The sequence below is a fragment of the Sus scrofa genome, chromosome 11 (genome assembly GCF_054392235.1).
Source record: "Sus scrofa isolate SSC_HxYL_T2T_F1_AM1 chromosome 11, Sscrofa_HxYL_maternal_Yorkshire_Landrace_v2.0, whole genome shotgun sequence".
NCBI lineage: Eukaryota > Metazoa > Chordata > Mammalia > Artiodactyla > Suidae > Sus > Sus scrofa.
This window is the reverse complement of record NC_139393.1, coordinates 848423-876330: the sequence shown is the minus strand read 5'-3', so window position 1 is coordinate 876330 and position 27908 is coordinate 848423. Positions and strand designations below refer to the sequence as shown.

Below are 27908 nucleotides of genomic sequence, written 5' to 3'. Positions count from 1 at the left end.
AGACAGGGGAGGTCTCAAAATTCACCTCCCACCCATTCTCTCTGATGAAAATGCTCCACCTAAATGTGGGAATGAACCGAAAAGCAAATGGGATCCAGAAAACGAGAGACCCAGTACAGGAAAACGAGAGAAATAAACTCCCAGAGTGACACAAGTTCAGTAAGCCTAGAGGACAAGCAGCCTAACCGGAGCAGATGAGAGAAGGATGTTTTCACCATTATATATATACTAAAAAAAAAAAATAAAACCAGCATTATCTGAAAAGTCTAATCACGTGGAAAATTGTCAACTATTAGGAAAATGTAGCCATAAATGAAAAGAAGGTGAAAATTGATGCAATTATTAACTCAGAATTAAACAAATATACTTTAGGGAGTAGCGGTGAAAACACGTGCATAGAATATAAATCTAAAAACTGATTTAACTGTGTGGGAGGGGGAGGGGACAGAAGAGTCATAACAGCTAAACTTATCTAACACAACCTAAGGATAGACACCAGCTAAGCCTGAAGATTCCACAAAGTACTACATATTATGAGAAGAAATAACAGATAACTCAAGAAAGCTGCAAGAGAGAAAAGCACCTATTTTTTAGGAGGAGACTGGAGTGTGTGTTGTGGCATTTACCACTATTTAATGTTTTTAAATAAGGCAAACATGAGAACACAAAAAATGGCTCAGTCCTAGTCAAATCAGGTGAAACCCAAGGAGCCAGTGACTGCTCTCCCGACAAGATCACGAGCTCTCGAAAGCTGGCTGACAGAGCAAAACTGTGAGGTCCAAGAACCACGGCTTCCATGGTTTCACGGGTACAGACGCGAAGGGCAGTTTTGCAGTGAAGGGTAACACGTCGCTGTACCAAGAGTGTGCAAGTGCCTACCAACAACTTTTGCTCGGTACCAAACTCCATCTTCAAATTTAGCTACACAAGCTTGATCTTGAACCGGACAGAGGATTTCCAGATTTTCTCCATTTTCGCTTTTATAGAATTCCTCGACTGTCTTTAACAGAAATAAAAAATCCAGGCTCTCTATCTGAGAAACAAAGGGATTAAAGCACTGTAGTTTAATAGAAACTTAAAATTTTAAATGCTGCATGAATTATAGGCGCTGCTCATAAAATTATGAAGTATTAGAACTGAATTAGATATAAACGTATTTATATTTGAAATACAGAAATACTATATAAAATTAGCATATATACACACATAAAAATTTTAAAATCGTCTTTCTCTAGGTATCTTAAGTATGTTTCTCTCCACATCTTTCTATACACACACTCACCATACTTTTGTTACTACCAAAAAAGAGACCATTTCATACACACAATGTATAATCTGCATTTTTTTACCAATTCTCATTTTTTCTATTTCAGCAAGCATTCCTACTAGCACTTTCAGACCATATTAGATTTCCCTAACTGATCAAACCCAGGATGAATCTAAGACTGCATATGTAATTACCTCAGTAAATCTTATAATTTACTATAGTGTACTTATTTTTTTCTTTTAAGGCTGCAGGTATGACACATGGAAGTTCCCCAGCTAAGGGTCGAATCAGAGATGCAGCTGCCAGCCTACTCCACAGCCACCCCAACTAGGGATCTGAGTCTCATTTGCGACCCACACCACAGTTCACGGCAATGCCAGATCCTTGATCCACTGAGCAACGCGCGAACCCACATCTGCATGGATACTAGTTGGGTTACCACTGAACCACAATGAGAACTCCTGCAGTACTCCTTATTTTTTTTAAAGGACTCTGTCTTGTAAAGCACTTACCATTTTTCTGCAGAATGCCCATATTTTGGATTTATGTGGTTATGTCCTCATTCTGTTACCTCCACCGAGTAGGATCCCCCCCCCCCCGAATTTCCCAAAAGCTCACGGTTGTATCTATGGATTTGATCGATTCGAGGAAAATCTTCTTGGCCAGACTATATCAGAGTATACTCAATTTGCGACACATCAAAAACACATTCCTGACTCACTGCTGATATGCGAAGATTCACCTACGGCGTGGGGTGGGGTGGTGATTCTGATGCCTTCGTCGTACAGTTATGTTTTTCCCACAAAGTAATTCATGTAGTGCTACCGTGACATTGCATGAATGTCCGGTCTCCCATCAGCCATCCTTCTAATGGTTTTAAGGTGAACTGATCTTTAAGTCAATAACTTCAGTAGACTTTGTGCAATGACTGCATAATTGAATAGAGCTTTCTCTTATTAAACTGGACTATTCGGTTATGTTAAAATGCAGTTCTTGGAGTTCCCTGTAGTGTAGCGGCTTAAGGATCTGGCATTGTCACTGCAGTGGCTTGAGTCACTGCTGTGGCGCAGTTTCAATCCCTGGCCTGGGACCTTCTGCATGTTGTGGACACGGCTGAAAAACAACGACAACGACAAAAACAAAAACAGAGAAATTAAGCCATTTCCAGATAAACAAGAGGTGAGAAAGTTGACTACCACTGGTTCTGCCTTATAAAAAATGTGAATGCGAGTCCTTCAGGAGGAAATGAAGGGATGCTCAAGTGAAACTTAGAACCACAACAGGATATAAAGTTCTGTGGTTAAGGTAAGTACACAGATAAATACGATTAACTTCGGTTTGTAACTACACTTTTATTTTCTATAGGATCTAAAAAACAAATGCATAAAAATAATCATAAATCTGTATTAGCGAAGGCACAATGTACAAAGATTAACCTGTTGGATCAATAATATAAAGGGAGAATGGAGTTGTCCAGGAGTATGTTTGCGTGATTCAAGTTAAGTTGGTATCAATTTACATCAGACTGTTGTACCTTTAGGATGTTGTATGAAATCCCATGGTAATGACAGATAAACACATGGATATACGAAAGGGAGTGAGAAACAAACATGACGCTACAGTGTTTGCACACCCACGCCTACGACTTCACAACATTACCGGGGGAGGCAAACCAAGTGTTCTTCAGTGGATGAATGGATTAATAGTCCTACCATATCCTACAACATGGATCAACCCTGAGGGCATTTTGCAGTGTTGCTGCAGCTGCAGCTGGATTTGATCCCTGGCCTGGGAACTTCCATATGTTGCTGGTATGTCCCCTCAGAAAGAATAAACTTAAGAATAACCATAGCCAAGGAGGCAAAGACTTGTACACTACACAGCACTGCTGAAATTCAAGACCACGAGATAAATGGAAACAGCTCCCATGTTCATGAGCTGATGACTTAATATGGTTAGGACGTCAAATCCCAGACGATTTATAATCCAGAGCCACCCCACCACAATCGCAATGGTGTCTGACGCAGAATAGAAAAACTCATCCTCAAAGTCACTTGGGATCTCAAGGGACCCCAGACTTCCAAAACAATCCTGAAAAAGAAGAACAAAGTTGGAGAGTTGATACATCCCGATTTCTAAACTTGCTACAAAGCCACATTATCTAAACAGTGTGCTAATGCCATAAGGACCGACAGATAGGCCAGTGGAATAGAACAGAGAGCCCAGCAATAAATCTTCACATTTTATGATTGACTGATTGACTGAATTTTGACAAGAGTGCCAAGACCATTCAACGGAGAAGAGACCATCTTTTCAACAAACAGTGCCAGGAAGACTGGATATCCGTATGGGAAAGAATCAAGTTGGACCTTTCTCTTACTGTGTATACAAAAACTAGCTCAAAATGATTCAAAGACCTAAACGTAAGCGCTAAAACTATGAAACTCTCAGAAGAAGAAACAGGGTGGAAGAGCTTTGTGATACCGATTCAGCAAATCTGTATGTCAGATATGACAGCAGAACACAGGCGACAACAATGACAAAATAAAATGGACTTTGTCAACGAAGCACTTTTTTGGATCAAAGAATGCTATCAAGAGAGTGAAAAGGCAAACCACTGAATGAGAGAAAGTATCTGAAAATGATGTATCTGATAAAGGATGAATATCCATAATGTGTAAAGAACTCCTATAGCCCAACAACAACAGAACAATTAATCCAACTCATAAACGGGCAGAAGGCTGCCACAGATGCCTCTTCAGAGAAAACATACAAGTGGCTGATTAATAAGCACATGAAGAGCATACTCCACGGTGCTGGCTGTTACGGAAATGCAACTCACATCCAAAGTGAGGCAACACTTCACCCCCGGAACTGGCTATTTTTCAGAAAATGGAAAACAAGTGTTGGTAAGGATGTGGAGAAACTGAAATCCTGGGGCACTACCTGCTGGTGGGAGTAACACGTGTAGCCACCACAGAACACAGACTGGTAGTCCTCAAAAAGTTACAAAGAGTTATACTATAAACCAGAAATTCCGCTCCCAGGTATATATCCAAACAGATGACTTACACACCTATGTTCGTAGCAGCATTATTTCAAACTGCCAAAAGGCTGAAATAGTCCAAGTTCATTATCAAATTAATGGATAAGCAAAACTTGGTCTATATATATACTGAAGTAGTATTATTCAGCCTTGAAAAGGAATGAAATTCTGAGGGAGTTCCCACTGTGGCTCAGTGGAAACAAAAATGACTAGCATCCATGAGGACACAGGTTCGACCCCTGGCCTCGCTCAGTGGGTTAAGGATCATTGCTCATTGCCATGAGCTGTGGTGTAGGTCGCAGACGTGGCTCAGATCCCGCGTTGCTGTGGCTCTGGCATATGCCCGAGGCTACGACTCCAATTTGACCCCCAGCCTGGGAACCTCCATATGCTGTGGGTGCAGCCCTAAAAAGATAAAAACAAACAGAAAAAAGCAAAGGAATGAAATTCTGATACATGCCACAGCAGGCAAACACTGTGCTAAGTGAATAAGGCAGGCACAAAAGGAAAAATACTCGTTTCTGCTTAGGAGTCACCTCCTAGGAAAGGCAAATTCAGAGAGAAAGAAATCAGAACGGAGGTTACCAGAGGCTGAGGGAGGGGAAATGCGGAGTTCCTGTTTAATGATTCTCAGTTTGGGATGATAAACTTCTGGACATGGATAGTGGGGCCATCACTGAAGTGCCATTTACACTTAACTGTTAAAATGGTAAACTTCCTGTTACATATGTTTTATTTTTTAAATTTTTATTATAGTTGATTTACACTGTTCTGTCAATTCCTGCTGTACAGCAAAGTGACCCACTCATACACACACGCACACAGATACAGACTTTTTCTACTAACTGCCATCATGTTCTATCACAAGTGACTGTGCTGTACAGTAGAACCTCATTGCTTATGTATTTTATTTTGATTTAAAGACACTAAGAAAAATCAACAAAAGAAATACATGTGAGTCCTCTTAGTGATAAATCAGCAAGACCCTACGAGCCACGTGGGAAGTCAGTCCAGCGTGGTGCATGCTCGATCCTGACTCCCCTCTTCTGTGGCTGTGTGACCGGCCTCAGGCAAGCTGCCTCACCCCTCGGGTTAGTCTCCACGTCTAAATGAGGATAATAATAGTCTCTTTCTCACATGATTGTTGTCAAGATTAAACACTTAATTCACACAAAGCACTACGGCCCTTAGGGCGAGTTAATTCATATGAAGCACTGACACAGAGAGATCAATAAAGGTGAGCCTTACTGGAGTTTCCGGCATGGTGCAGTGGTTAACGAATCTGACTAGGAACCATAAGGTTGAGAGTTCGATCCCTGGCCTTGCTCAGTGGGTTAAGGATCCAGCGTTGCCATGAGCTGTGGTGTAGGTCGCAGACGCGGCTCGGATCCCATGTTGCTGTGGCTCTGGTGTAGGCCGGTGGCTACAGATCCAATTGGACCCCTAGCCTGGGAACCTCCATACGCTGCGGGAGCGGCCCAAGAAAAGGCAAAAACAAACAAACAAACAAAAAAATCCTTACTGCTGGTGGCTGTATAAATCACTCAACAGTTACCACCCAAAAGTGAATGTGAAATGTCATTAATCTGAATCTATTTTGGAATCCAAATACAGAAAATTATGTAGTAATAAGTAAATTCTCTCATGTCTACGATCAGAAACAGGTGTTACTTTATTTTGATTTGCCCGCTCCACGTGCGCTCTGGCTTCTAGCTTTCTGAGGCAGCCGGAAGCATTTTCACACTGCGGTCGCCCTTGGTCCTTTCTCTCCACACGTCACTAACTCGCATGATGAGGATTCCCTTCAACTGACTACAAATCAAGAGCATTTCTTGTTTCAAGTTGCAGCTTCTAAGAAACTTAAATTTATAGAAGGTTGACAGTGGTTTGTTTGCTCTAAGACTCACACTGGGCACTGATTTCCGTCATACATTTCTACTTAAAATCCGAAAACATACTTTAGTCTTCAAGAACCATTATATACGTACCAACTGAAGGTAGAAATCAGAAGGGCTGTTGACGTGACAAACCGTGACGGACACATCTGTCATCTCCTTAGGCAAAATGGGTGGGTGATAGCGTAAAGTCTTGCTTTTCTCAGAGCAACTTTCTGGGGACTGTGACCTAAACCTAACGAAAAGCGTAATTAAAAGCATAAGCAAGAGCCATTTTCTTACAAGTCTCCCTTCCCTCAATGAACTGATCTGAAGAAAGGACTTACACATGCACTAACTTATCTGCCAAGAGTACCCTTCCAATCTCTCTCCTAATTTAATGACATTTCTTGGCATTGCCTCCCATTATCAAACCAGAGTCAATAAGAGGGCAAGTCTCAGAACTCAATAATGAGCCTTCAAGTTTGGACCGAACACTTGCGTGCTGGGTCTGGATGTTCTACGTTGAGCTTCTGCTCTTCCCGTTGGGCTGATAACCAGCGTCCGTGGCAGCCAGTGCTCAGCAAGGTCAGCCGAGGCTGCTGTGGCCCTACCAGCGCCAATACTCTACCTCACTGCTCTTTTTCCAGAATGCAGTCTACCTGGGTCCCTCCCAGAGCTGTGCAGTTGGTCGGGACAGAAAGTCAGTATCCTCCACTATCTCTGCGGTTATTTAGCCATTTACTTTGTTTTGTTCATCAGAGATGGAGGAGGAAGGAAGATGAACCATCTCCACATGCGCACATTAAACACAGAGTGGTGGTCACGACCTTGTTCTGAAGGTTAGAAAATTTAAGTCAGGAAACGTTAAACTACAATTCTTGAAACCCTAGTGGAGCTGCCTGTGAAGTTAGAAAGAGTCTAAAAAAACGCTGAGTATCTACAAATCATTTCTGTTCTGAGCTACCTTAATTTCTCTATTTCCCTAAGTCAAATGATCTGAAGGCAATTTTCACATTTTTCACAGACAACTATACCTAGAAAACTCTGATAGCAATATTTTTTAACCTCTTAAGAGTATTTTTTTTTTTTTTTTGGTCTTTTTGCTATTTCTTGGGCCGCTCCCGCGGCATATGGAGGTTCCCAGGCTAGGGGTCAAATTGGAGCTGTAGCCACCGGCCTACACCAGAGCCACAGCAACACGGGATCCGAGCCGCGTCTGCAACCTACATCACAGCTCACGGCAACGCCGGATCGTTAACCCACTGAGCAAGGGCAGGGACCGAACCCGCAACCTCATGGTTCCTAGTTGGATTCGTTAACCACTGCGCCACGACGGGAACTCCTTTAAGAGTATTTTATAGTTCACTTTAGAGCCCATTTTTTTAAAAGGTAAAATATGCTATTCCAATTCACAGCTCTAATCTGAAAACCTTTAGTTTTAGTAAGTTACCCACCTTGCTAGCTCCATAAAAACTAACGCATCTCTAAGAGACACAGGCATGTCACTGCTTATTTTATTTGCTGGCGGTTTCTGCAGATCTACAATAAGCACACCATCTTCTTCTTTAAAAACTTTCATTAAAACAGCTTTCTTATTCACCATTTTCAAAAATTCTACTTTAGCTTCTTCTCCCCAGCCTTCAGTCTGTGGACAAAGTAAAATACAATGTATTCAGTAACTGTAATTAGCTCTAAAGGCCAAGTGCTGCAGCTCAAGATTCACACCAGCCAAAGCCTGTATGTTTGAGCAAAGGCGCCAAACCAACCAGATACTGTGAAGCAGGTGGGGCCACAAACCAAGGACTGCCTTTACGTGCACAATGTATGGACCACACTCAGCTTTTACAGACACGGCCTCACGGTGACCATAAGCTGCTGCACCTTAGGATTTCGTATTACTTCTGAATATTAATAGGAAGATAACAAATAAAGATTTAAAAACAAGTATTATATACAAATTTCCCACTTAAATGATGAAATCCAAAAGGTAATTTTGAAAGCATAATGGAAGCCACATAGTACTTTCAAGGTATTTATAATCTTCATCGGTTAACTTAGCTTCTAGCAATAGACAAGGTATATGCCACTTAATAAGGAAAAACACTCATCCCTTCAAAAGGTGGGTTTTTTTTTGTTTTTTTTTTGCTTTATAGGGCCGCACCCACGGCATATAGAGATTCCCAGGCTAGGGGTCCAATCGGGGATGTAGTCCCCAGCCTACACCAGAGCCACAGCAACACAGGATCCAAGCCGAGTCTGTGACCTACACCACAGCTCACAGCAACGGCGGATCCTTAACCCACTGAGCAAGGGCAGGGATCGAACCCGCAACCTCATGGTTCCTAGTCGGAATCGTTAACCACTGAGTCACGACAGGAACTCCATTGAAAAAGTATTTTTTCAACTGATCTTTGAAATTTTAAGTACTCATATGTAACGTAAATTTCAAGGGGCAAAACTACACGTTCCTTAAAAAAAAAAAAATCTTTCTCAAGTTTATGAGTATAAGGGGTTCCCATCGTGGCTCAGCGTCAATGAACCCAACCAGCATTCTAAGGATGCAGGTTCGATCCCTGGCCTCACTCAGTGGGTTAAAGATCCAGCGTTGCCGTGAGCTGTGGTGCAGGCTGCAGAGGTGGCTCGGATCCCACATTGCTGCAGCTATGGCGCAGGCTGGGAGCTGTACCTCCAATTAGACCCCTAGCCTCGGAACTTTCACATGCTGCAGGTGCAGCCCTGAAAAATGAGTTTATGAGGATCAAAGTAAAGCCTACTTAGAATAGGAAGTGCAGGAGTTCCCACTATGGCTCAGTGGTAAGGAACCCAATTAGTATCCATGAAGATGCGGGTTCGATCCCTGCCCTTGCTCAGTAGGTTAAGGAGCTGGTGTTGCTGTGCCTGTGGTGTAGGCTGGCAGCTACAGCTCTGATTTGACCCCTGGGCTGAAAACTTCCATACGGCACAGGTGCAGCCCTAAAAAACAAAAACAAAAACAAAAAAAGTGCAAAAAAAGTATAAAAGATAAAAGTAAAGCCAAAACAATTTTATCATTTTGAGGAAAACACCGGTGCTAGTATTTTTATGTACTTCTTTTACTTTTTTATTCATTTGTGCACTCTTTTGAAGATTTTAAATGCCTGCCATTTGTTAGGTGATTTGCTAGGTTCTGGAAGATAAAGATGAGCAAAGGCACAGACTCCTGCTTCCACAGGCTTATTGATATTAACTGCCTAACATCTATTTTTACACAATTTCTGTCTCCTGGGAGTTTTCAATCTTGCTGGGGAATAAATATTCACGAATAATACAACACAGAATGCAGTGTGGGCTATACTTAAGGAGCAAAGGCCGTGGAAACGGTGAGGAAATGCAGAGAAACACCTGCTAAACTCACTTCTCTCTCCACACTCAACTGGACTCCAATGTTTAGCGGTTTACGTGGATACTTCACCCATCGTTTTGTTCGTATGTACATATTCAATTCAATTTCCAATTAAGAACATTTCTAACTGTAGAAACTGAAGTTTCTTCCCTTTTTATTTGGCACCACGATGATCATGCAAAATGTATTTAATAAGAGAAATGGTGCCTTGAACCTACATCCAGTAATCTGATCAGCAATACATAGCAAAATCCCAGTATCTGGCCGTCGACGGAGACACAGCTGGAGCCCACTTACTGAACTCTGCGGAACAATGTCTTTCAAGGAGCAGGCCTGAGCTGACGGCGGGATGTCTCGCAGCAGCCCCTCGGTGTGAGGTCTAGGCTTCCTCAGAACCAGACGCAAGTCATTCAGTACAACGTGCTGCTTAGGAACGTGCTCTGACCTCACGTGGGCATCACCAGCTCTTGGAAGAATTGAAGTAAAGTTTATTGAAAATAATGCTTCAAACCCAAATTTGCCTTCCCCCACAAAGGTATGCACTTCTAAAGATATCCTCCTTAAGTTAATCTAGAAAGTTACATTCTGATTCATACTATCTCACTATATAGATTTAATCCAGCTTTTATAAACAAACACACTCTGTCTATAGAAATAAATCTCGACTGCCTTTATCTGGATTGTCTTTCATATACCTATTCAGTTAAAACTTAAAAGGCATAATGACAACCCCCAAATAGAAATCTGTTTTTTTTTTTTTTTTTAGATTTTATTTATTTATTTACTTATTTATTTATTTTTGTCTTTTTGCTATTTCTTGGGCCGCTCCCACGGCATATGGAGGTTCCCAGGCTAAGGGTCAGATTGGAGCTGTAGTCTCCGGCCTACGCCAGAGCCACAGCAACGTGGGATCCGAGCCACATCTGCAACCTACACCACAGCTCATGGCAACACCGGATCGTTAACCCACTGAGCAAGGGCAGGGATCGAACCCGCAACCTCATGGTTCCTAGTCGGATTCGTTAACCACTGTGCCACGATGGGAACTCCAAAATCTGTTTATTTATAAAGCTACGACCTTTTTTTTCAGGGCCGCACCCACGGCATATGGACGTTCCCAGGTTAGGGCTCCAACTGGAGCTGTAGCCACCAGCCTACACCACAGCCACCGCAAAGCCAGACCCAAGCCGCATCTGCGACCCACACCACAGCTCATGCCAACGCCAGATCCTTAAGCCACTGAGCAAGGCTAGGGATCGAACCTGCATCCTCATGGATGATGGATTTGTTTCTACTGAGCCACAATGGGGACTCCTAAAACATGACCATTTAACACAGTGGCCATGCTGTAGTTAACTACACAAACGCTTCCAGTTTGTTTTTTTTTTCTGAGAGGACTGAGGAAAAGCCCTGCGTTTGGAGTGACTCTGACACTGCAGCACCTTAACAGGCAGTAGTGAGATGATCACAGCTATGGTCAAAAAGTTTCCTCGATCGCGAGTTCCTGACGTGGTTCAGGGGCTTAAGAGTCCAACTAGACTCCATGAGGATGCGGGTTCGATCCCTGGCCTTGCTCAGTGGGTTAAGGATCCAGTGTTGCCATGAGCTGTGGCGCAGGTCACAGACGCAGCTTGGTTCCCACGCTGCTGTGGCACAGGCTGGCGGGGATTTGATCCCTAGCCTGGGAACTTCCATATGCTGCAGGTGCGGCCATAAAAAGTGAAACAAACAAACAAACCGTAAAACACATTTTTTCAATTCAATTATCTGCAACTGTTATACTTCATTTAAAAGAACCACTTTTTGTGCTTCACTCCCTGCTTTGAAGCAACACAGCAGAGCATTTAGTTTGGTACATCAAAAAGTTCCAAGCTTTCCGTCCAGTAACACTGATGTAGTTGTAATTCGTACTTTAGTCTTCAGTAAGATGATTACAGGACAGAGTGCCAAGTACACGCCTTGGAAGTGAAGAACGATAAATTACTCCTCTCTTGCCCCAAGTGTGCTCGTGTTCTACCTTCCCTCCTCCCCCATCACAAGTGTTTCTAAGCAGGCCTGGAACATGTAATAATTATAAAACAGCATACCCTGCAACAATTAGGACTTCAGAATTCCCAAAATCTACCATGAATATTTGGATTAGTGCAACTTCATGGACTGCAAATCTGAAGGGACTACAAAGCTTCCTCATGTTTTCACTTCCTGTTGGAATTAGTTCCGTAATAGTTCCTCGGCACCACATTCCATTTTCAATGCTGTTGACAAATATTCTTGCACCTAAATAAGGAGGGAGATGAATCATTATCAATGTTTATGGAGAAAAATACCTAATTAGCTCTAATTTACAGGTATTATTTCCAGTACCAAGACGTCAATTCATTTACTTATCGATGATACAGACCATGTCAAAGGCTATGAGGGGACAAGGGTGGTGTGTTTTGGCAATTTCTGTAATACAGAAACACATGAGCCAGATGGAGAGGTTAAGAACAAAGAAGCCAGCAGTCCTTTACTGAGGAGCTCTGTTTAACACATCAACTATAACAAAGACCAACGAGACCAACCCGCCGTCAAGAAGCTCAAGAAAAGACAGACAGGCAAATAAATGACTTACACACTCATAACAATAAAGACCTTCTACCCGCATTCTCACACACACACACACACACACATCTATAGGCCGAAATCTGTACAAACTATAAATGGTTTGTGTGTATGTGTGAACCGCAATCTGTAAAACTTCATAGCATAAAGGAAGACGCAATTCCCTTCTCTTGATAGAAGGGGAGTGAAAGGAAAGAAACCACAGAAGCAGAGTGAGAAAGGCCGGAATGAAGAAATTAGGGCACAGAGGGTGCAGAGGCGCGGAACATGGTCCAAGGACCGTGGCAGAGGACGACCTTGCGGAGGATCCGGTGAATTAACACGTTAATAACCAGAAAAAACACCAAGTTAGAAAAAAGCCTGGATTTTCACTCTGGGCTCAGCAGTGTCCTCAGTATTTTGTGTCTGAATTCACCTCCTCCCTACGACAACCCCATGGAGATGCTGCTTTCATCCCACAGGTGAGAAAACCAGGCAGAGAGAGCTAAAAACCCAGCCGGAGCCCCATGAGGAGAGGCAGGAGGAGAACCCAGGCGGTCTCAGAGCCCGTCCTCCTAACAACCAAGCTAGCGTCAGAGGTAAATGTGGTGAGACTTGCTCACTGATGATCTAGAAAGATGCCGCCCAACCCCTTCCGCAGTTGACAGGCACATCCGCTGGGCCTTGAGACCGTCATTGACTCTTATGTTGATACGCCATATGGTAGGTATTCTTAAACCACACGCCGTTAAGCAAAGGATGAGACAAAAGCCTGCTGAAAGAGACTGGCAGTGACTGACTGAGTGAACTGGAGCATTTGTATCTGAGGGACAGTGTGAAAGGAGAATCAATGACTCCCCCCTTTCTTAAAACAAAGGGGAGGGGAATTCCTTTGGGGCTCAGCCGATTAAGCATCCAGTGTTATCACTTCAGGCTCAGGTCAGTGCTGAGGCTCGGGTTCAATCCCTGGCCTGGGAGCCTCCACATGCCAAGGGCACAGCACCCCTCCAAAAGGTGCCTACTGAAACCATTTGCTGTTCCGTATAATGAGGAACAAGGAATACAGGCAGAAAAAAGGAACAGGAGGATTGCATTTCACACTCAGCATCTTATCACATCTCCCTCCTACCTCTAACTTCCTAAAAGACCAACGACATTTAAATCATGTACACCTACCTTAAAATAGTAATGAGCCTTGACAACTGAAAATAAAGGATGACTTTTTGGCTTTCTTAGAACATTTTCTGAATCTAAATTAAGTTTAGTGCATATATTAAATTGAAGGGATTATTTGCAGCCAAAAAAATTAAGTTTAATACTACGCTTTCCTCCTTACTCATAACTTAAACACTATTTTCTTTGGCTGTGTCCAAACCATATGGAAGTTCCCAGGATAAGAACTGACCCCGAGCTGCTGCAGTGACAATGCCGGACCCTGAACCCACTTGCACGCCACAAGGGAACTGCTAAACACTATTTTTTTGCTTTTAAAATTATTACTCATTTGTGAGAAGTAGGTGATGATTCTAGTCTTCCGATATTCTGATAAGCCTCACAAATGAGCTGAAGGGTTAATCACACTATTGAAGAACTACAGAAGTTACGCAGATAATATAGTACTTTTGGTATTAGCTACATATAGGCATTGATTGATATTAACAAAGTGACGAAAATACTCAAATCACCGCTTTATCTTATTATAGTATACAATCAAATTTAGTGTTCTAAGGAAAATATTTATAATGAAAGCCTAAACTCTAGCAAACGACACACAGCCTTAGAATTAAGATGGATGACTAAGTTTACGACTACACTCTGGGTGGCCTTAGGAAATAGATACAACCGTCCTGTTTTCCAGAACCTCTGCGCTTGCAGAAATCTGTATTACAGAAAGTCTCTCTGGGTTGGCCAAATATTACAATATTTAAATAGACTCTGTATTTTAACTTAGAATAATATTTCATTACCTAGCTCCAAAATGTCTGAAGGCTCAAGGGGTGAACTCTTATTGCAAAACTGATTAACCTTCTTTTCCAGTAGTGTAGCGTCTTTTAATTGCGAGTACTTCCGAACGTAGAAGTGGCAAGGATGTATTACATGGCTTACAAAAACTAGCTCTGGAGAACCTGGATGAGAATATTGAAACCACACTAATAAGCCAAACGTTAGGAAGGAGTTCAAAAGAATGAATACTGTATCCTCTAAAAGAATAACTCTAACCCGGCAAACGCTAGAACACCTAGTCCCTACAGAAAAGAGACTACACTCAAAATAGTACTAGACTGATAGAACAAATGCATCTCATTTTCATAGTAATTTTTTTTTTTTTTTTTTGGTCACACTCACAGCATATAGAAGTTCCAGAGCCAGGGATCAAATCTGTACCACAGCAGTAACCACAGCCACATCAGTGACAAGGCTGGATCCTTAATCCGCTGAGCCACCAGAGAACTCCCATGATTTTTTTAAGCAACTGAACTGTGAACATTTTACTTGCAAAATATGTTACCTGAGTAGATTGAAATTCATGTGGTATTCAGGTTCTGAAGCCAGGGTATATGCTCTAACTTTACTGTATTACAACAAAGCTTCAGAGTTTGTTTATTAACATAAATAAGAAACCCACTGGGAGTTTCCATCATGGCGCAGTGGTTAACGATTCCGACTAGGAACCATTAGGTTGCGGGTTTGATCCCTGGCCTTGCGCAGTGGGTTAAGGATCTGGCGTTGCCATGAGCTGCGGTGTAGGTTGCAGACGCGGCTTGGATCCTGCGTTGCTGTGGCTCTGGCTAGGCTGGTGGCTACTGCTCCCATTAGACCCGTAGCCTGGGAATCTCCATATACCGCGGGAGCAGCCCTAGAAAAGGCAAAAAGACAAAAAAAAAAAAAAAAAAAAAAGAAACCCACAGATAACAATGAGGTTTCTAGTAGAGCCCACAAAATTCTGTTTATACTATATACTAAACCAAAAGAACCAATAATTAGTTCATAGCCACTGTGAGTCCTAAATCTTATGCCAGCTAATCGTGAACAAATGTCTGGGAAAGCCAACACACCGAGCAGCATTTAGGGGAAGCCACAAACACTGTGGTGGAAGTGAGGGTGGGACAGAGTGGAAGACAGCGAGGCCGTTGTGCATGAAGAGTAAGTAAGGCGAGTGTGTACTGGTGTGAAAAGACACCCGGAGTGTAACATGAAGCAAAGAATTAAAAGAACAGTGCGGACCGCAGGCTGCATTTTGTGCATAAGAACAACAAAAAATGGGTTAGCAAAAGAGTGTGTGTGCTTGTTCAAATTTGCATAAAGAAACAGTGGAGGGAGGAGGAGACTAGACGGAACAGGAACAGGTTCGAGGACAAGTTTCACGAGCTGTTTACACACACATAGAAATACACATTCAGTTTTTGAACAACACAACTGCTAGCAAATCCAGTAAAAATGTTTAGAAACAAAAACTAGAAGTAACTGAAGTATAGAAAGATGACAGAAACTGAACAGGTCATTTCACGGTTCAATACAGATTGCAGGAGTTCCCGTCGTGGCGCAGTGGTTAACGAATCCGACTAGGAACCATGAGGTTGCGGGTTCGATCTCTGCCCTTGCTCAGTGGGTTAACGATCCAGCGTTGCCGTGAGCTGTGGTGTAGGTTGCAGACGCGGCTCGGATCCAGCGTTGCTATGGCTCTGGCGTAGGCCGGTGGCCACAGCTCCGATTCGACCCCTAGCCTGGGAACCTCCATATGCCGCGGGAGCGGCCCAAGGAAATAGCAAAAAGACAAAAAAAAAAAAAAAAAATACAGATTGCAGAGTAAAACCTGTACCACGAATGAGGTAAAGAGATAAGTGTGTATAACTGGGGAGACAGCTCGAGAAGTGTTACAAATTTCAGAGATATTTCCGCCAGAACTTTTAACAGTTAGGGAGAAGTTTCAGTTCTCAGTAAAAATCACGTTACTCACTGACATTCTAAGGAGCTACTACACAGGCATCAAACTCCACTACATCAAGTCCACAGGTGTTCAAGTACCTGCTTTTGATCCAAAAGGGACAGACGATTTTTTCTGAAGAGGCCTTTTTGGATATTCAGGTGTCTCCACGAGATAATCTGTGAACAGGAAATAAAGGCAACTATTATCTTTATAATGGTGACAATGGAATCCTTCCCATGTTGTTTAAAGAGCTGTATTTGAATTGACAAAATACTAGAATGGCAAGATCCCCTTGTATCGGCAAAGTCGTGATAGTTTTCTTAACTTGCTAAGATGATCAGTGCTATTAATAACACCATAGAAATGAGAGAAAACAGCATGTCCTTTTCTTGGTATTCAAAGTACTATTCTGGGAGCTCCCTGGTGGGTCAGCGGGTTAAGGATCTGGCACTGTCATTGCTGTGGCTCATGTTCGATCTCTGGCCCAGGAAATTCTGTATGCTGCAGGCACAGTCGGGGGGTGGGGGGGGGGAGTCCTAGAAAGTTAGCCAATGAAACCTACTGGGAGTGGAGTGAGGAGAAAACCACGCAGATCTTGAAAAAGATCCTCAAGCAAACTGATGCTATAACAACATATGATAGTATCACACGCTGCTGTTGATGGGGAGAGTACCAGTATTGGAAATCTCAACAATTATAATACATCAAAATATTACCAAATAGGAGTTCCCGTCGTGACGCAGTGGTTGACGAATCCGACTAGGAACCATGAGGTTGCGGGTTCGATCCCTGCCCTTGCTCAGTGGGTTAACGATCCGGCGTTGCCGTGAGCTGTGGTGTAGGTTGCAGACGCGGCTCAGATCCCGCGTTGCTGTGGCTCTGGCGTAGGCCGGGGGCTGCGGCTCCAATTTGACCCCTAGCCTGGGAACCTCCATATGCCGCGGGAGCGGCCCAAAGAAATAGCAAAAAAAAGACAAAAAAAAATATATTACTAAATAGATGTTATCTTATTCGTGATGGTTCCACTCTCACAACAGAGATCTAAGAGATGCTGTTCTCACACTGAAGCAGAAAGTCCTGAGACTGCTCCTACCACTATCTCGTTTATTTATGGTACTTTCTTCCTTTATAGAGATGTATGTGTAGAACACTCAAAGGTCAAATACCCTAGGACAAATACTAGAATTTAGCTACATATGGCATTAAAAATAAAAATTATCCTGACTTTAGAAACTGCAAAAGCAGGTGCCTATAATCAGCAAGTGTTAACTCCTCATGAGGTGTGAGATAACGGCAAGGATGGGAGATACTTGAGATTGTTAAGTATGGGACAAAACGGTACTAACTTTGCTTCTAATTCCAGACACAAATGTTGTTCCCTTGCTTTTTTATTTTTACTCACTTTCCAGGTTTTCTTCAATAATCTCTTCAATTATTACATCAGGGCTAGATTCCATCTGAGGCAGAGCAGCAATGGTTTTCGAGGACGATGGTACAACCTCTTTCAGTGGCTGCAAGTTCTGTGATTCTAAATGCACATCACCGGTTTCCCGTTGCAAAGGAGCTAGTGGGGCTTCAGTAGTTAGAGCAGAAATGTCAACCTTTTTCTTTTCTAGTGGGTATGTACCACTGTAAGAAAATTCCTTTTCGTGATTATATTTCTTTTGAACAGTCTGTCCGATCTCATTTTTTTGAGGATCGTATCTGTTTAAAAATATAGAGGCTACTTTAAATCATTTCATAAATATTTTATATCTACCTTAAAACCATTTCCTTTCCACATGACAGTTAATACTGTGACACAAAGAGTTAAAGCTGAATAGGTATCTCATGGGTATTTTTTCCAACAGCTTTACTGATGTTTAAATTTACACAATAAAATCCAGTAATTTTTACTTTAAATTATCGTTAAGATTATTCCTAGTTTTAATTTACTGGCTTAAAAATAAAGTGTAAGGGAGTTCCCTTGTGGTGCAGCAGGTTAAGAATCCAGTGTTGTCACTGCAGCGACTTGGGTTGCACTGATGTGGCATGGGTTCAATCCCTGTCCAGGAACTCCCGCATTCCTCAAGTGCGGCCTGAAAGAATCCCAAATAAACAAAGAGGCAGTGAGGGATACAATCCTGAGCAAGTTACTAGAAACCTCCATCTAGGCTAAAAGTCCCCATTGGTCTGAATCCTTCGGGTAGGACTATTCAATAGCCACTAACCTACAGCTGACTATTTATTCTGTATTTTTCTATCTTCTTCACAAATCCACTCAAAGACCGACTATCAAATCTACAAGGTGATAGAAATATCTTTGATAGAAATTCTATCTAAGAAATGAGATTGAGTTTCAAAAGCTTTCATTTTATTAACCCATGACAGATTTAGCTTCTTTATGGATCATTATTTAAGAAACCTTTTCAGGAGTTCCCTGGTGGCCCAGCAGGTAAAGGATCTGGCGCTGTCACTGCTGTGGCTCAGGTTATTGCTATGGCTCGGGTTTGATCCCTGTCCCAAGAACTTCCATGTGCCACCAGTGCAGCCAGAAGAAAAAAAGAAGAAAAGCCATTTCAGAAGTAAGAGCCTACAAAGCCAACTGGATTCAACAATGCCCTATCTTATCTGCCTCTTAGTACACAGTGACTAAGGTCCCAACACCTTCTAAAGATACATACACAGACAACTTTGTAATCCAGACATTTTTCTGTTACAACGCTTACCCAACCTTACTCAGAAACTTGACATGGTTCACCGACTCCAGGCGCATAAGCTTCTCCTCTGACTTCCAGAACACCTCTCTCTCCCATGCCTGTCAGTTTTCTTTGTTTTTTTTCATGTTACCCTCTCCCTATCCTAAAATTTAGTATTTTTCCAGGGCACTGTCCTTAACCTGCCTCCACACTATCACTGGGCAAACCCCTGCTTTAATTATCAGCTGTAACAGGTTGAGTCAGGTCACAGAGATACTTTCCCCAAAACCCAGAAAGAAATTTAAAAGACTCTTCTGAGTTAACTTTAAAACCAAGCCAGATCACTACCCTCTTAAAGAGGCAGAATAGCTTTTGGTATCAAAAGTATTTGACGGAAACCACATTCAGGTCACGACAGTATGCAGACGAGTGTACCAACTGGAAAGGATGATTATCCACAAAACTGCAGAAAGTCACGTGATGGGCAGACGGGGCCAGGGCTCCGGTCTGGGGGGAAGATGACTTGATCCAAGGGACTGGTCATCCAGGCCTTTGGCAAGGTCTCCCCTGGGGTCAAGAAATGGAGCAGGCTCTCTAGAACTAACGCTGTTCAGCAATTTGGTAAATCTTATTCTCTTATTCCAAAAAGACTGCAAACAAAGCACCTTCTGATGAGCTGGCTTCTTGTTTCTGTCTGCATACTGGAAAAGAATGACAATATAAATATTCCAGTCCCTGTGGCAATTATATTTGCCCCTAAAGTTAAAAAACCAGCATTCTGGGAATTCCCGTCGTGGCGCAGTGGTTAACGAATCTGACCAGGAACCATGAAGTTGCGGGTTCGGTCTCTGGCCTTGCTCAGTGGGTTAAGGATCCAGAGTTGCCATGAGCTGTGGTGTAGGTCACAGACGCAGCTTGGATTCCACGTTGCTGTGGCTCTGGTGTAGGCCGGGGGCTACAGCTCTGATTTGACCCCTAGCCTGGGAACCTCCATATGCCGAGGGAGCGGCCCTAGAAAAGTCAAAAAGACAAAACAAACAAACAAACAGGCATTCTGACCATATGTCAGTTTTGTGACCTTGGTCTACCCGAGCTTCCCCGGCTTAGAGTGGATCGCTCATGTCTGTTTCTGAGCTTCAAAGGCTGTGGGCCCAACCCGCACGAGTTCCCCATTTCTCCAGGAGTCGTGTCACCTACAATCCTGAATAAACTTCTTTCCTTTTAAGGGTTTCTACACTTTTACATTCTGACTACTCCTAAGCCAAGAACCAAGTCCAGAACCTCTCCTCAAGTTTCAGCACATACAGCCAACATCTGTGATAATGAAATTGTGCTGCACCCTCCAATATAATAGCCACTAACCAAACAGGGCTGCTGATCACCTGAAATGTAGCTAGTGCCACCAAAGAATGGAATTTTCATTTGAGTTTTAATTAATTTATATGTAAATTTAAATGACCACATGTGGTTAGCAGCCACCACACAGGATAGCACAGATATAGGAAAGAAAGTTCAAATACCCCCAAGTGGCCTGCAAAGGCTTTAGGATTTAGCTTCTACATATCCTCTGCCATGTGGAATGATGCATGAAGTTTCCTAAATGTAGTATGTCATCTCACTGCCCACACACTTCTTTCTGCTAAGATGCCTGCCTCCCTTTTGTCCTCCTTTCCAACGGCTCCTCATTTTTCATGGATGACGGAAAATAAAATCACCTCTTTCCAAGTCCCATTACCACCACCACAAAGAATGGACTCTTCTCTTCCTTCGCATCTCCCTTAAATTCTGCACACACCACTTCCATAACCATCGTGTACTTTATCATTTGCACGTGTCACTCTCTGCCGAGTGTGCCTTCTCTGCACAAGCCTCAAGATGCAGGGTGAGTGCCCAGCCCAAAGCCATGTTCAGTGCTGGCCAAACGAATCAATCTCAGAGATGTCACAGACGCATACCACCGAATACTGATTCTTCAAGGCCTTTTAACTCTGCAACATTTTACGCAGAATTTAACTGATAGAAAACATTTTTTCCCTTTATATTATTTTCAACTTTTTAATCATAAGTGCTAAACACCAATTTTTCTGTCCCTTAAATATTATTTCTGCCCCTTAGGCCATGTCAGACACTTCAGGCATGCTGCCATTCTTAAAAATACTTACTTTGTTGAGTCCTCAAATTCAATCTTTCCCACATTGTCAAACATACAGATGATCTCACTGCAATTCATATTCAACCTAAAATTAAAAACTTAGCATAAAAAATGTTCTAAATCAAGTTATTTTCAATAAAAATCAGCTGTGAACATTAAAAGCTCTGAAAAAGCACATGTAAATAAATTCATAATTTATCATAAATTACACTCATTTTAATTTGGTTACTAACCTGGGAAACATTTTTTAACCCCGATTTTCAATTTATAATTGCTATTTTAATAAATCTAGACTCTAATACATTTTATACTTAATTATCATGTTCTTCTGAATTATAACTTACTTGGGAGAGTTCCTCAGTTTTAGAGAGGTAACGTGTGACAGTTCACTCTCGAAAGTTAACTTCAAAGTCCGTATAATCTAGAATCAATAGAGAAGTATCATTCGCATGTGCATTTTATTTCATTATAAATACCGTTGCAACAGAGGAAGATTTTAGAGAGAAAACTGTATCCTCAGGTGTTTCACGGATTCACATGCTCAAGGTTTGATTTTTAGGCAAAAGTAGAGGGAGGGTTGCAAGCAGTGTTCATGGCCTTCTCCCCCAAACGAGTTTGGAATCTTTTGGCGACACGTGTTAACCGGTAATAGGAGTTCCTGTCGTGGCTTAGTGGCTACAAACCCAACTAGCATCCATGAGAATGCGGGTTCAATCCCTGGCCTTATTCAGTGGGTTAGGGAATCTGACATTGCTGTGAGCTGTGGTGTAGGTCGCAGATGCGGCTCGGATCTGGCATTGTTGGTATGGTGTAGACCAACTTGACCCCCTAGCCTGGGAACCTGCCTATGCTGCAGGTGCAGCCCTGACAAGACCAAAAAAAAAAAAAAAAAAAAAAAAGGTCTTAAACATCATATTCCATAGTAGGTAAAATAAGCTGCCACAGAGACAACCCACATTGTGAACTACTAACAGTACCTGATTCAAGTCACAGTATGTCCTCAGAGAAGGTGCCAATTTCAATTCTCTTGCTATCTTCATAGCTGCATCCAAATCATTTTTTTTCACTTCGATGTAGCTTTTAGCCATTGTAACATTTGATAAATAAGCATCTGTATTTCTCATTACTTCTTTACACAGGTTCTTTTTCCTTCAAGATAAAGCTATTGTTCAGTATTGCATAAACATTTTTATGAAAGTAAATTTATAGTAGATCAGCAGTATCAAAAAGGTAATTTCACTACTGTTTGCGCATAAATGATATAACACGGTTAAAGGAGACACTCAAGTGAACTGAAATCTATTATAATTGAAAGCTATGTACATATGAACTAAAGAAAAAGTAAATTTTGCAGAAGCACAGAGTTACGTCACCGAACTGCGGAGCTGAGAGAGATCCTAAACAACGCCACCATTTCTAAAAGAGAAATTCTGGCCACGCCGCGGTCACATGTGCCGTTACAAACACACACCTGTATTTATTCCTCACAAGGACCTATCTGCACATTAGAAAATTTCCATAAGCAGATACATAGTACCCAAACTAAAAATGAGATTTTAAAAATAGACTTTGCCAAACTCAAACTTAGGTATCGACTAATTATCATCTTCAAAGTCATCACTCATAAAGCTTAGAGTTATTGCTTCATTACTCCTACCTCATTACTCAGTTCTTCTGGGCCTACAGTGGAATTACTTTATTAGAGCAATGAAGATATTCTGTGCCAAAAACTGTTGTGTCAAACTTGCTCATTTTATTCATCAAATAAGTGAATAAAATGACTTTATCAAAATCAAATCTGGCCTCAAAAAAGGAGAGTTTGCCACACTGAAGAGTACTAAGAATGTGATCCAGGCTCCGAAGGTGAAGTATTCCAAACAACTTTCAGTAATCAGACATATACTCTAAATATCATTTCTCTTTTTTTTGGGGGGGGGGTGCTGTGCCCATAGCATGCACAAGTTCTCAGGCCAGGGATCGAACCTGGCTCATAGCAGTGATCCCAGATCCTTAACTGCAAAGCCAGCAAGAGACTCCTGAAAATCATTTTTTAGGGCTGCACCGCCAGAATATGGAAGTTCCCAGGCTAGGGGTCTAATTGGAGCTACAGCTGCTGGAGTACACCACGGCCACAGCAATGCTGGATGTGAGCCACGTCTGTGACCTACACCACAGCTCACAGCAACGCAGGATCCTTGAACCACTGAGCAAGGCCTAGAATCCTCATGGATACCAGTCAGGTTTGTTTCTGCTGCACCACAATGGGAACTCCCTGAAAATCATTTCTTTAGAGGACAGATGATCATTTTGAAAACTTCCAGTATGATTCCCAAAATAACCATTCCCATCGAGTGGCATCAGTGAAATGACCAAGAAACGCTAAGCCTTCATTCCCCACCACAAATGTCAAACAACAGCCAACAACTGTTTAAAACAATCTTGTAGGACTCTGGAGGATGGGAAAAGGTATACAGCAACCGAGCAAATAGGCAATGGAGAAAAATATACATTCAAGTTAGTAGGAAACTGGTGTTTTCACCTGTTCCTGACCAGACCCTCCTCCTCAGCACGGGAGTCTTGGTCTGGAGGCAGCAGCACAGTCCCTAGTTCCCTCCCTCCAAACCAGGGGAGCACAGCAGACCTTATCTGCGACTCCTAACTTGTCTAGAGGCTGCCTGAAGAACTGTTTCAACTAATGTGGAACTAAAGCAGCGAGAGGAACCAGGACAACTCGGGAAGCCTGCAGATAGACTAATGGCTGAGGATGCTCTAGCAGGAGAGTACAGATGAAGGCAGGCAACAACCCAGTGAAGCTCACAGGAAAAGCTGGGGTGAGGTGCTTTGGAAATTAAAATATTTTAAAGCCGCTGTGAATACAAAGGAATAAGAAAAAGCCACACTCAGACCCAAGCAAGATGCATGTACAGAAGATACCTGAGAATAACTTAAGCCTTCACTGAGGTTGACCCGAAGACTCAACCGCATGGGTAAACAGTCTGCAAGGACTGGGAGAGTTGATGCTTTTTTCAAAAAATTTAATTTTGGCGGGCTATGCCTCCAGCATGTGGAAATTCTGGGGCCAGGATTCAAACACAGGCCCCAGCAGCAACCTCAGCCATAGCACTGACAACAACAGATTCTTAACCTGCTAATTCTGTAGTTTAAAAATTCTTATTTTTAAAAATTGAGGTTTATCGGAGTTCCCTTGTGCCTCAGTGGTTAACGAATCCGACTAGGAACCATGAGGTTGTGGGTTTGATCACTGGCCTCACTCAGGGGGTTAAGGATCTGGCGTTGCCATGAGCTGTGGCGTAGGTTGCAGAGGTGGCTTAGATCCGGCATTGCTGTGGCTCTGGCGTAGGCTGGCGGATACAACTCCGATTGGACCCCTAGCCTGGGAACCTCCATATGCCATGGGAGCGGCCCAAGAAACGGCAAAAAGACAAAAAAAAAATTGAGGTTTATTTACATATAACATTGTTAGTTTCAGGTATACAACATTATGAATTGTTATCTGCATATACTGCAAAATGATCACTATAGTAAGTCTGGTTAGTTAACATCCATCACCATACACGGTTACAGAACTTGCTCTGTGACGAGGACTTTCAAGATCTACTCTTAGTAACTCTCCAACACGCAACACGGCAACATCAACTATCGTCACCTTGCTGTGCATTACAGCCTCATGACTTACTCTATACCTGGAAGTTTGTACCTTCTGCCTTTCTTACAGATTTCACCAGCTCCCTCATTCCTTACCTCTGGCAACCACCAATCTGTTCTCTGCATCTGTAAGCTTGGCAAGATTTCTTTTTTTGTTTGTTTGTTTTTTTTTTTTTTTGGCCTTTTCTAGGGGCTGCTCCTGTGGCATATGGAGATTCCCAGGCTAGGGGTCTCATCAGAGTTGTAGCCACCGGCCTACACCACAGCCACAGCAACCCGGGATCCAAGCCACATCTGCAACCTACACCACAGCTCACGGCAACGCTGGATCCTTAACCCACTGAGCAAGGCCAGGGATTGAACCTGCAACATCATGGTTTCTAGTCAGACTCGTTAACCACTGCGCCACGACGGGAACTCCTTAGTTTATTTTTTTTATTACAGTTATTGTATTTTGCATCTCTGCTTGCTTAATCTTTAAATTTTCTATTTTGTTCAGTATTCATTGTAATTTATCATTCTTTGTCTCCAGTTTATTTCCAAGATCTTGAATCATCTTTACTATCAATAGTCTAAAGTCTTTTTTATGGAGGTTGGTAATCTCCAGGTCACTCAGCTATTTTTCTGGGTTTTTTTCCTTGTTCCTTCATTTGAGTCATAAATCTCTGCCTTTTCATTTTGTGTAGATTTTTGGCATGGTCTCCTTTTTGCAGACAATAGGGTTTTAGCCTCTCTTGCTTCTGAAGTCTGCCCCTTTTGTGGCTGTAGTTGGTACGGGGGCTTTTGCTGCAGGCTTCCTGTTGGGAGGGACTGGTGTCTGCCTACTGGAAGGTGGAGCTGATTCTTATCCCTCTGTCTGGTGGGGCTTTGTCTCTGGGTGTGATTAGAGGTGGCTCCGTGATTGTGGGGGTCTTTAGGCAGCCTGTTTGCTGAGAGTGGGGCTGGGTTCCCACCCGGTTTGTTGTGTGGCCTTGGGGCTTCTCAGCCCTCATGGGTGGAGCCAGGTTTTTCCAGAACGGCCACCTCTAAAGGAGCACATGCTGATGATTATTGCTGAGACCTTTGCCCCCAATGTCCTTTCCCCACAATGAGCCACAGTCACCCCCTGGTTTCCCAGGAGGTCCTCCAAGAACTGCAGTCATGTCTGACCCAGATTCCTATGGAGCCTCTGCTTTGCCCTGGGACCCAGTGCATGTCAAAGTCTGTGCGCGCCTTTTAAGAATGGGGGTCTCTGGAGTTCCCCTTGTGGCGCCGTGGAAAGGAACCCAATTAGGACCCATAAGGATGCAGCTTGGCTGTGCTCAGTGGGTTAAGGTTCTTAACCATAAGCTACGGTGTAGCGCAGACATGGACGAGATCTGGGCACTGCTGCGACTGTGGTGGAGGCCAGCAGCCACAGCCTCAATTCAACCGTAACCTGGGGACCTCCACATCCTGTGGGTGTGGCCCTAAAAAGACAACAACAACAAAGAGGGGAGTCTGCTCCCCCCAGTCCCATGGAGCTCCTGCACACAGGCCCCACTGGCTCGTAACGCTAAATGCTTCAGCAGCTCCTCCTCCCAGTGCCAGACCCCCTGGTGTGGGAACCTGGTGTGGGGCTCGGAACTCGCTCCTTTGGGTGAGCCTCTGTGATATAGTTACTTTCCAGTCTGGGCCACCCACCCAGTGGGTACACGGTTGCCAATATCTCATAATCACCCCTCCTGCCATCTCCAATTAGACCCCTAGCCTGGGAACCTCCATATGCCATGGGAGCAGCCCTAGAAAAGGCAAAAAGACAAAAAATAAAAAATAAAAAATCCACTAGAAGGAACCAACAGCAGAATATGGAAGGCAGAATAATGAATAAGTGAGGTGGAAGACAGACTGGAGAAAATCACTGACGCAGAACAGAGAAAAAAGATTGGAAAGAAATGAAGAAAGACTCAGAGAACTCTGGGACAACTTTAAACACACCAACGTCCATATTATAAGGCGTGCCAGAAGGAGGAGAGACAGAGAAAGGGCCAGAGAAAATGTCTGAAGAGATGATAGCTAAAAACTTCCCTAACATGGGAAAGGAATCATTTACTGAAATCCAGGAGGTACAACGAGAACCATATACAATAAACCCAAGATACTTATTAACCAAACTGACCAAAACTAAAGACAGAGAAAACAATGAAAGCAGCCAGGGAAAAAAAAACAAGTAACATATAAGGGAACCTGGACAAGGTTACTCGCTGATTTTTCAGCAGAAATTCAGTAAGCGAGAAGGGCGCAGCACAGTATACCTGAAGTGATGAAAAAACCTACAACCAAGAGTACTCTACCCAGCAAGGCTCTCATTCAGATTGGAAGGAGAAATCAAAAGCTTTATAAACAAGCAAAAGCTAAGAGAATTTAGCAACACTAAACCAGCTCTACAACAAATACCAAAAGAACTTCGAGGAGAGAGAGGACAAGATGGCGGAGGAGTAGGGGGACACGCTTGCCCTCTCCCACAAACACAACAAAAAAAGCACATCTACAGAATAAATGACTCGCACAGAACAGCAACCAATCGCTGGCAGAGGAACCTAAACTACAATAACGGCAAGAAGTTCGTGACATTATTGGGCAGAATGGGAGAAAAGAGGAGAGTGAGAGAAGGTGAATCCGAGCGGGACGGGCGCTCCGGAAAGGGAACTGCGGAGGAGAAAGGGATCCCGCACCCTGGAAAGTCACCTACTGGGGGAAAGATCAAACGAACCGGAGGAATCTCCAGATGCAGAGAAGAGTGTAGCAGTAAGTTGGAGTATGGAAAAGCCGATCAAGAACCCAACGGACCATCTGAACTACGGGCACAGTCACCAAAAATTGAGACGCCTGGGTGGGGGCTGGGCACCGAGACCTCTCCTCCGAAGGTTAGTCCTCGAGAAAGGGCCGGGGGATGCCTGGGTGGGGGCTGGGCACCGAGACCTCGCCTCCGAAGGTTAGTCCCCGAGAAAGGGCTGGGGGATGCCGCCTGGGTGGGGGCTGGGCACCGAGACCTCGGCCCCAGAGGTTGGTCCCCGGGCTGGGGGGGCAGGGCGGAGCGGAAACTGCTTGGGAGGTCTAGAGACCATTTGACGGGGCAGAGACTGCCTGGGAGACTAGAAAACAAAGCTGTCGCAGAGGAAGGGAACAATACTCTAGGAGCGGAGAAGTGGAAAGCCCCATCAGAGGGAACCTGGGAGAAGAGCCTGGTCTGCACCTGTGCTAGGGAGGGGAGAGAAGAAGGGGTGGGTCCCCATAGAATACCCCCCACGCCACAGCAAGCTTACAGGCCCGCTAGCTAGCTGAAAGCTGTGCTTCCCAGCATCCCCTCC

The 27908-nt window shown here is 43.3% G+C and overlaps 1 protein-coding gene across 9 annotated transcripts in view; it reads right to left on the bottom strand.

Moving 5' to 3' along the window:
* Positions 1 to 27908, bottom strand: part of RNF17 (ring finger protein 17) — a 126767-nt gene that overhangs the window by 64167 nt on the left and 34692 nt on the right. For 3 of the 9 annotated variants that reach the window (XR_014818892.1, XM_021065407.2, XM_021065408.2), the window contains exons 7-18: positions 21891 to 22062; positions 21258 to 21334; positions 20924 to 20998; positions 19427 to 19462; positions 17486 to 17787; positions 16182 to 16259; positions 14123 to 14281; positions 11660 to 11849; positions 9870 to 10038; positions 7645 to 7835; positions 6302 to 6443; positions 880 to 1033 (exon numbers count right to left, since the gene is read on the bottom strand). Coding sequence is in view for 8 of the 9 variants with exons in the window: in XM_021065407.2 (XP_020921066.2) it covers positions 880 to 1033; positions 6302 to 6443; positions 7645 to 7835; positions 9870 to 10038; positions 11660 to 11849; positions 14123 to 14281; positions 16182 to 16259; positions 17486 to 17787; positions 19427 to 19462; positions 20924 to 20998; positions 21258 to 21334; positions 21891 to 22062 (1745 nt within the window). In the remaining variant the exon portion in view is untranslated. The remainder of the gene's footprint in view (positions 1 to 879; positions 1034 to 6301; positions 6444 to 7644; positions 7836 to 9869; positions 10039 to 11659; positions 11850 to 14122; positions 14282 to 16181; positions 16260 to 17485; positions 17788 to 19426; positions 19463 to 20923; positions 20999 to 21257; positions 21335 to 21890; positions 22063 to 27908) is intronic. The other 6 variants (XM_084981171.1, XM_084981172.1, XM_021065410.2 and 3 more) reach the window with 3 other exon arrangements.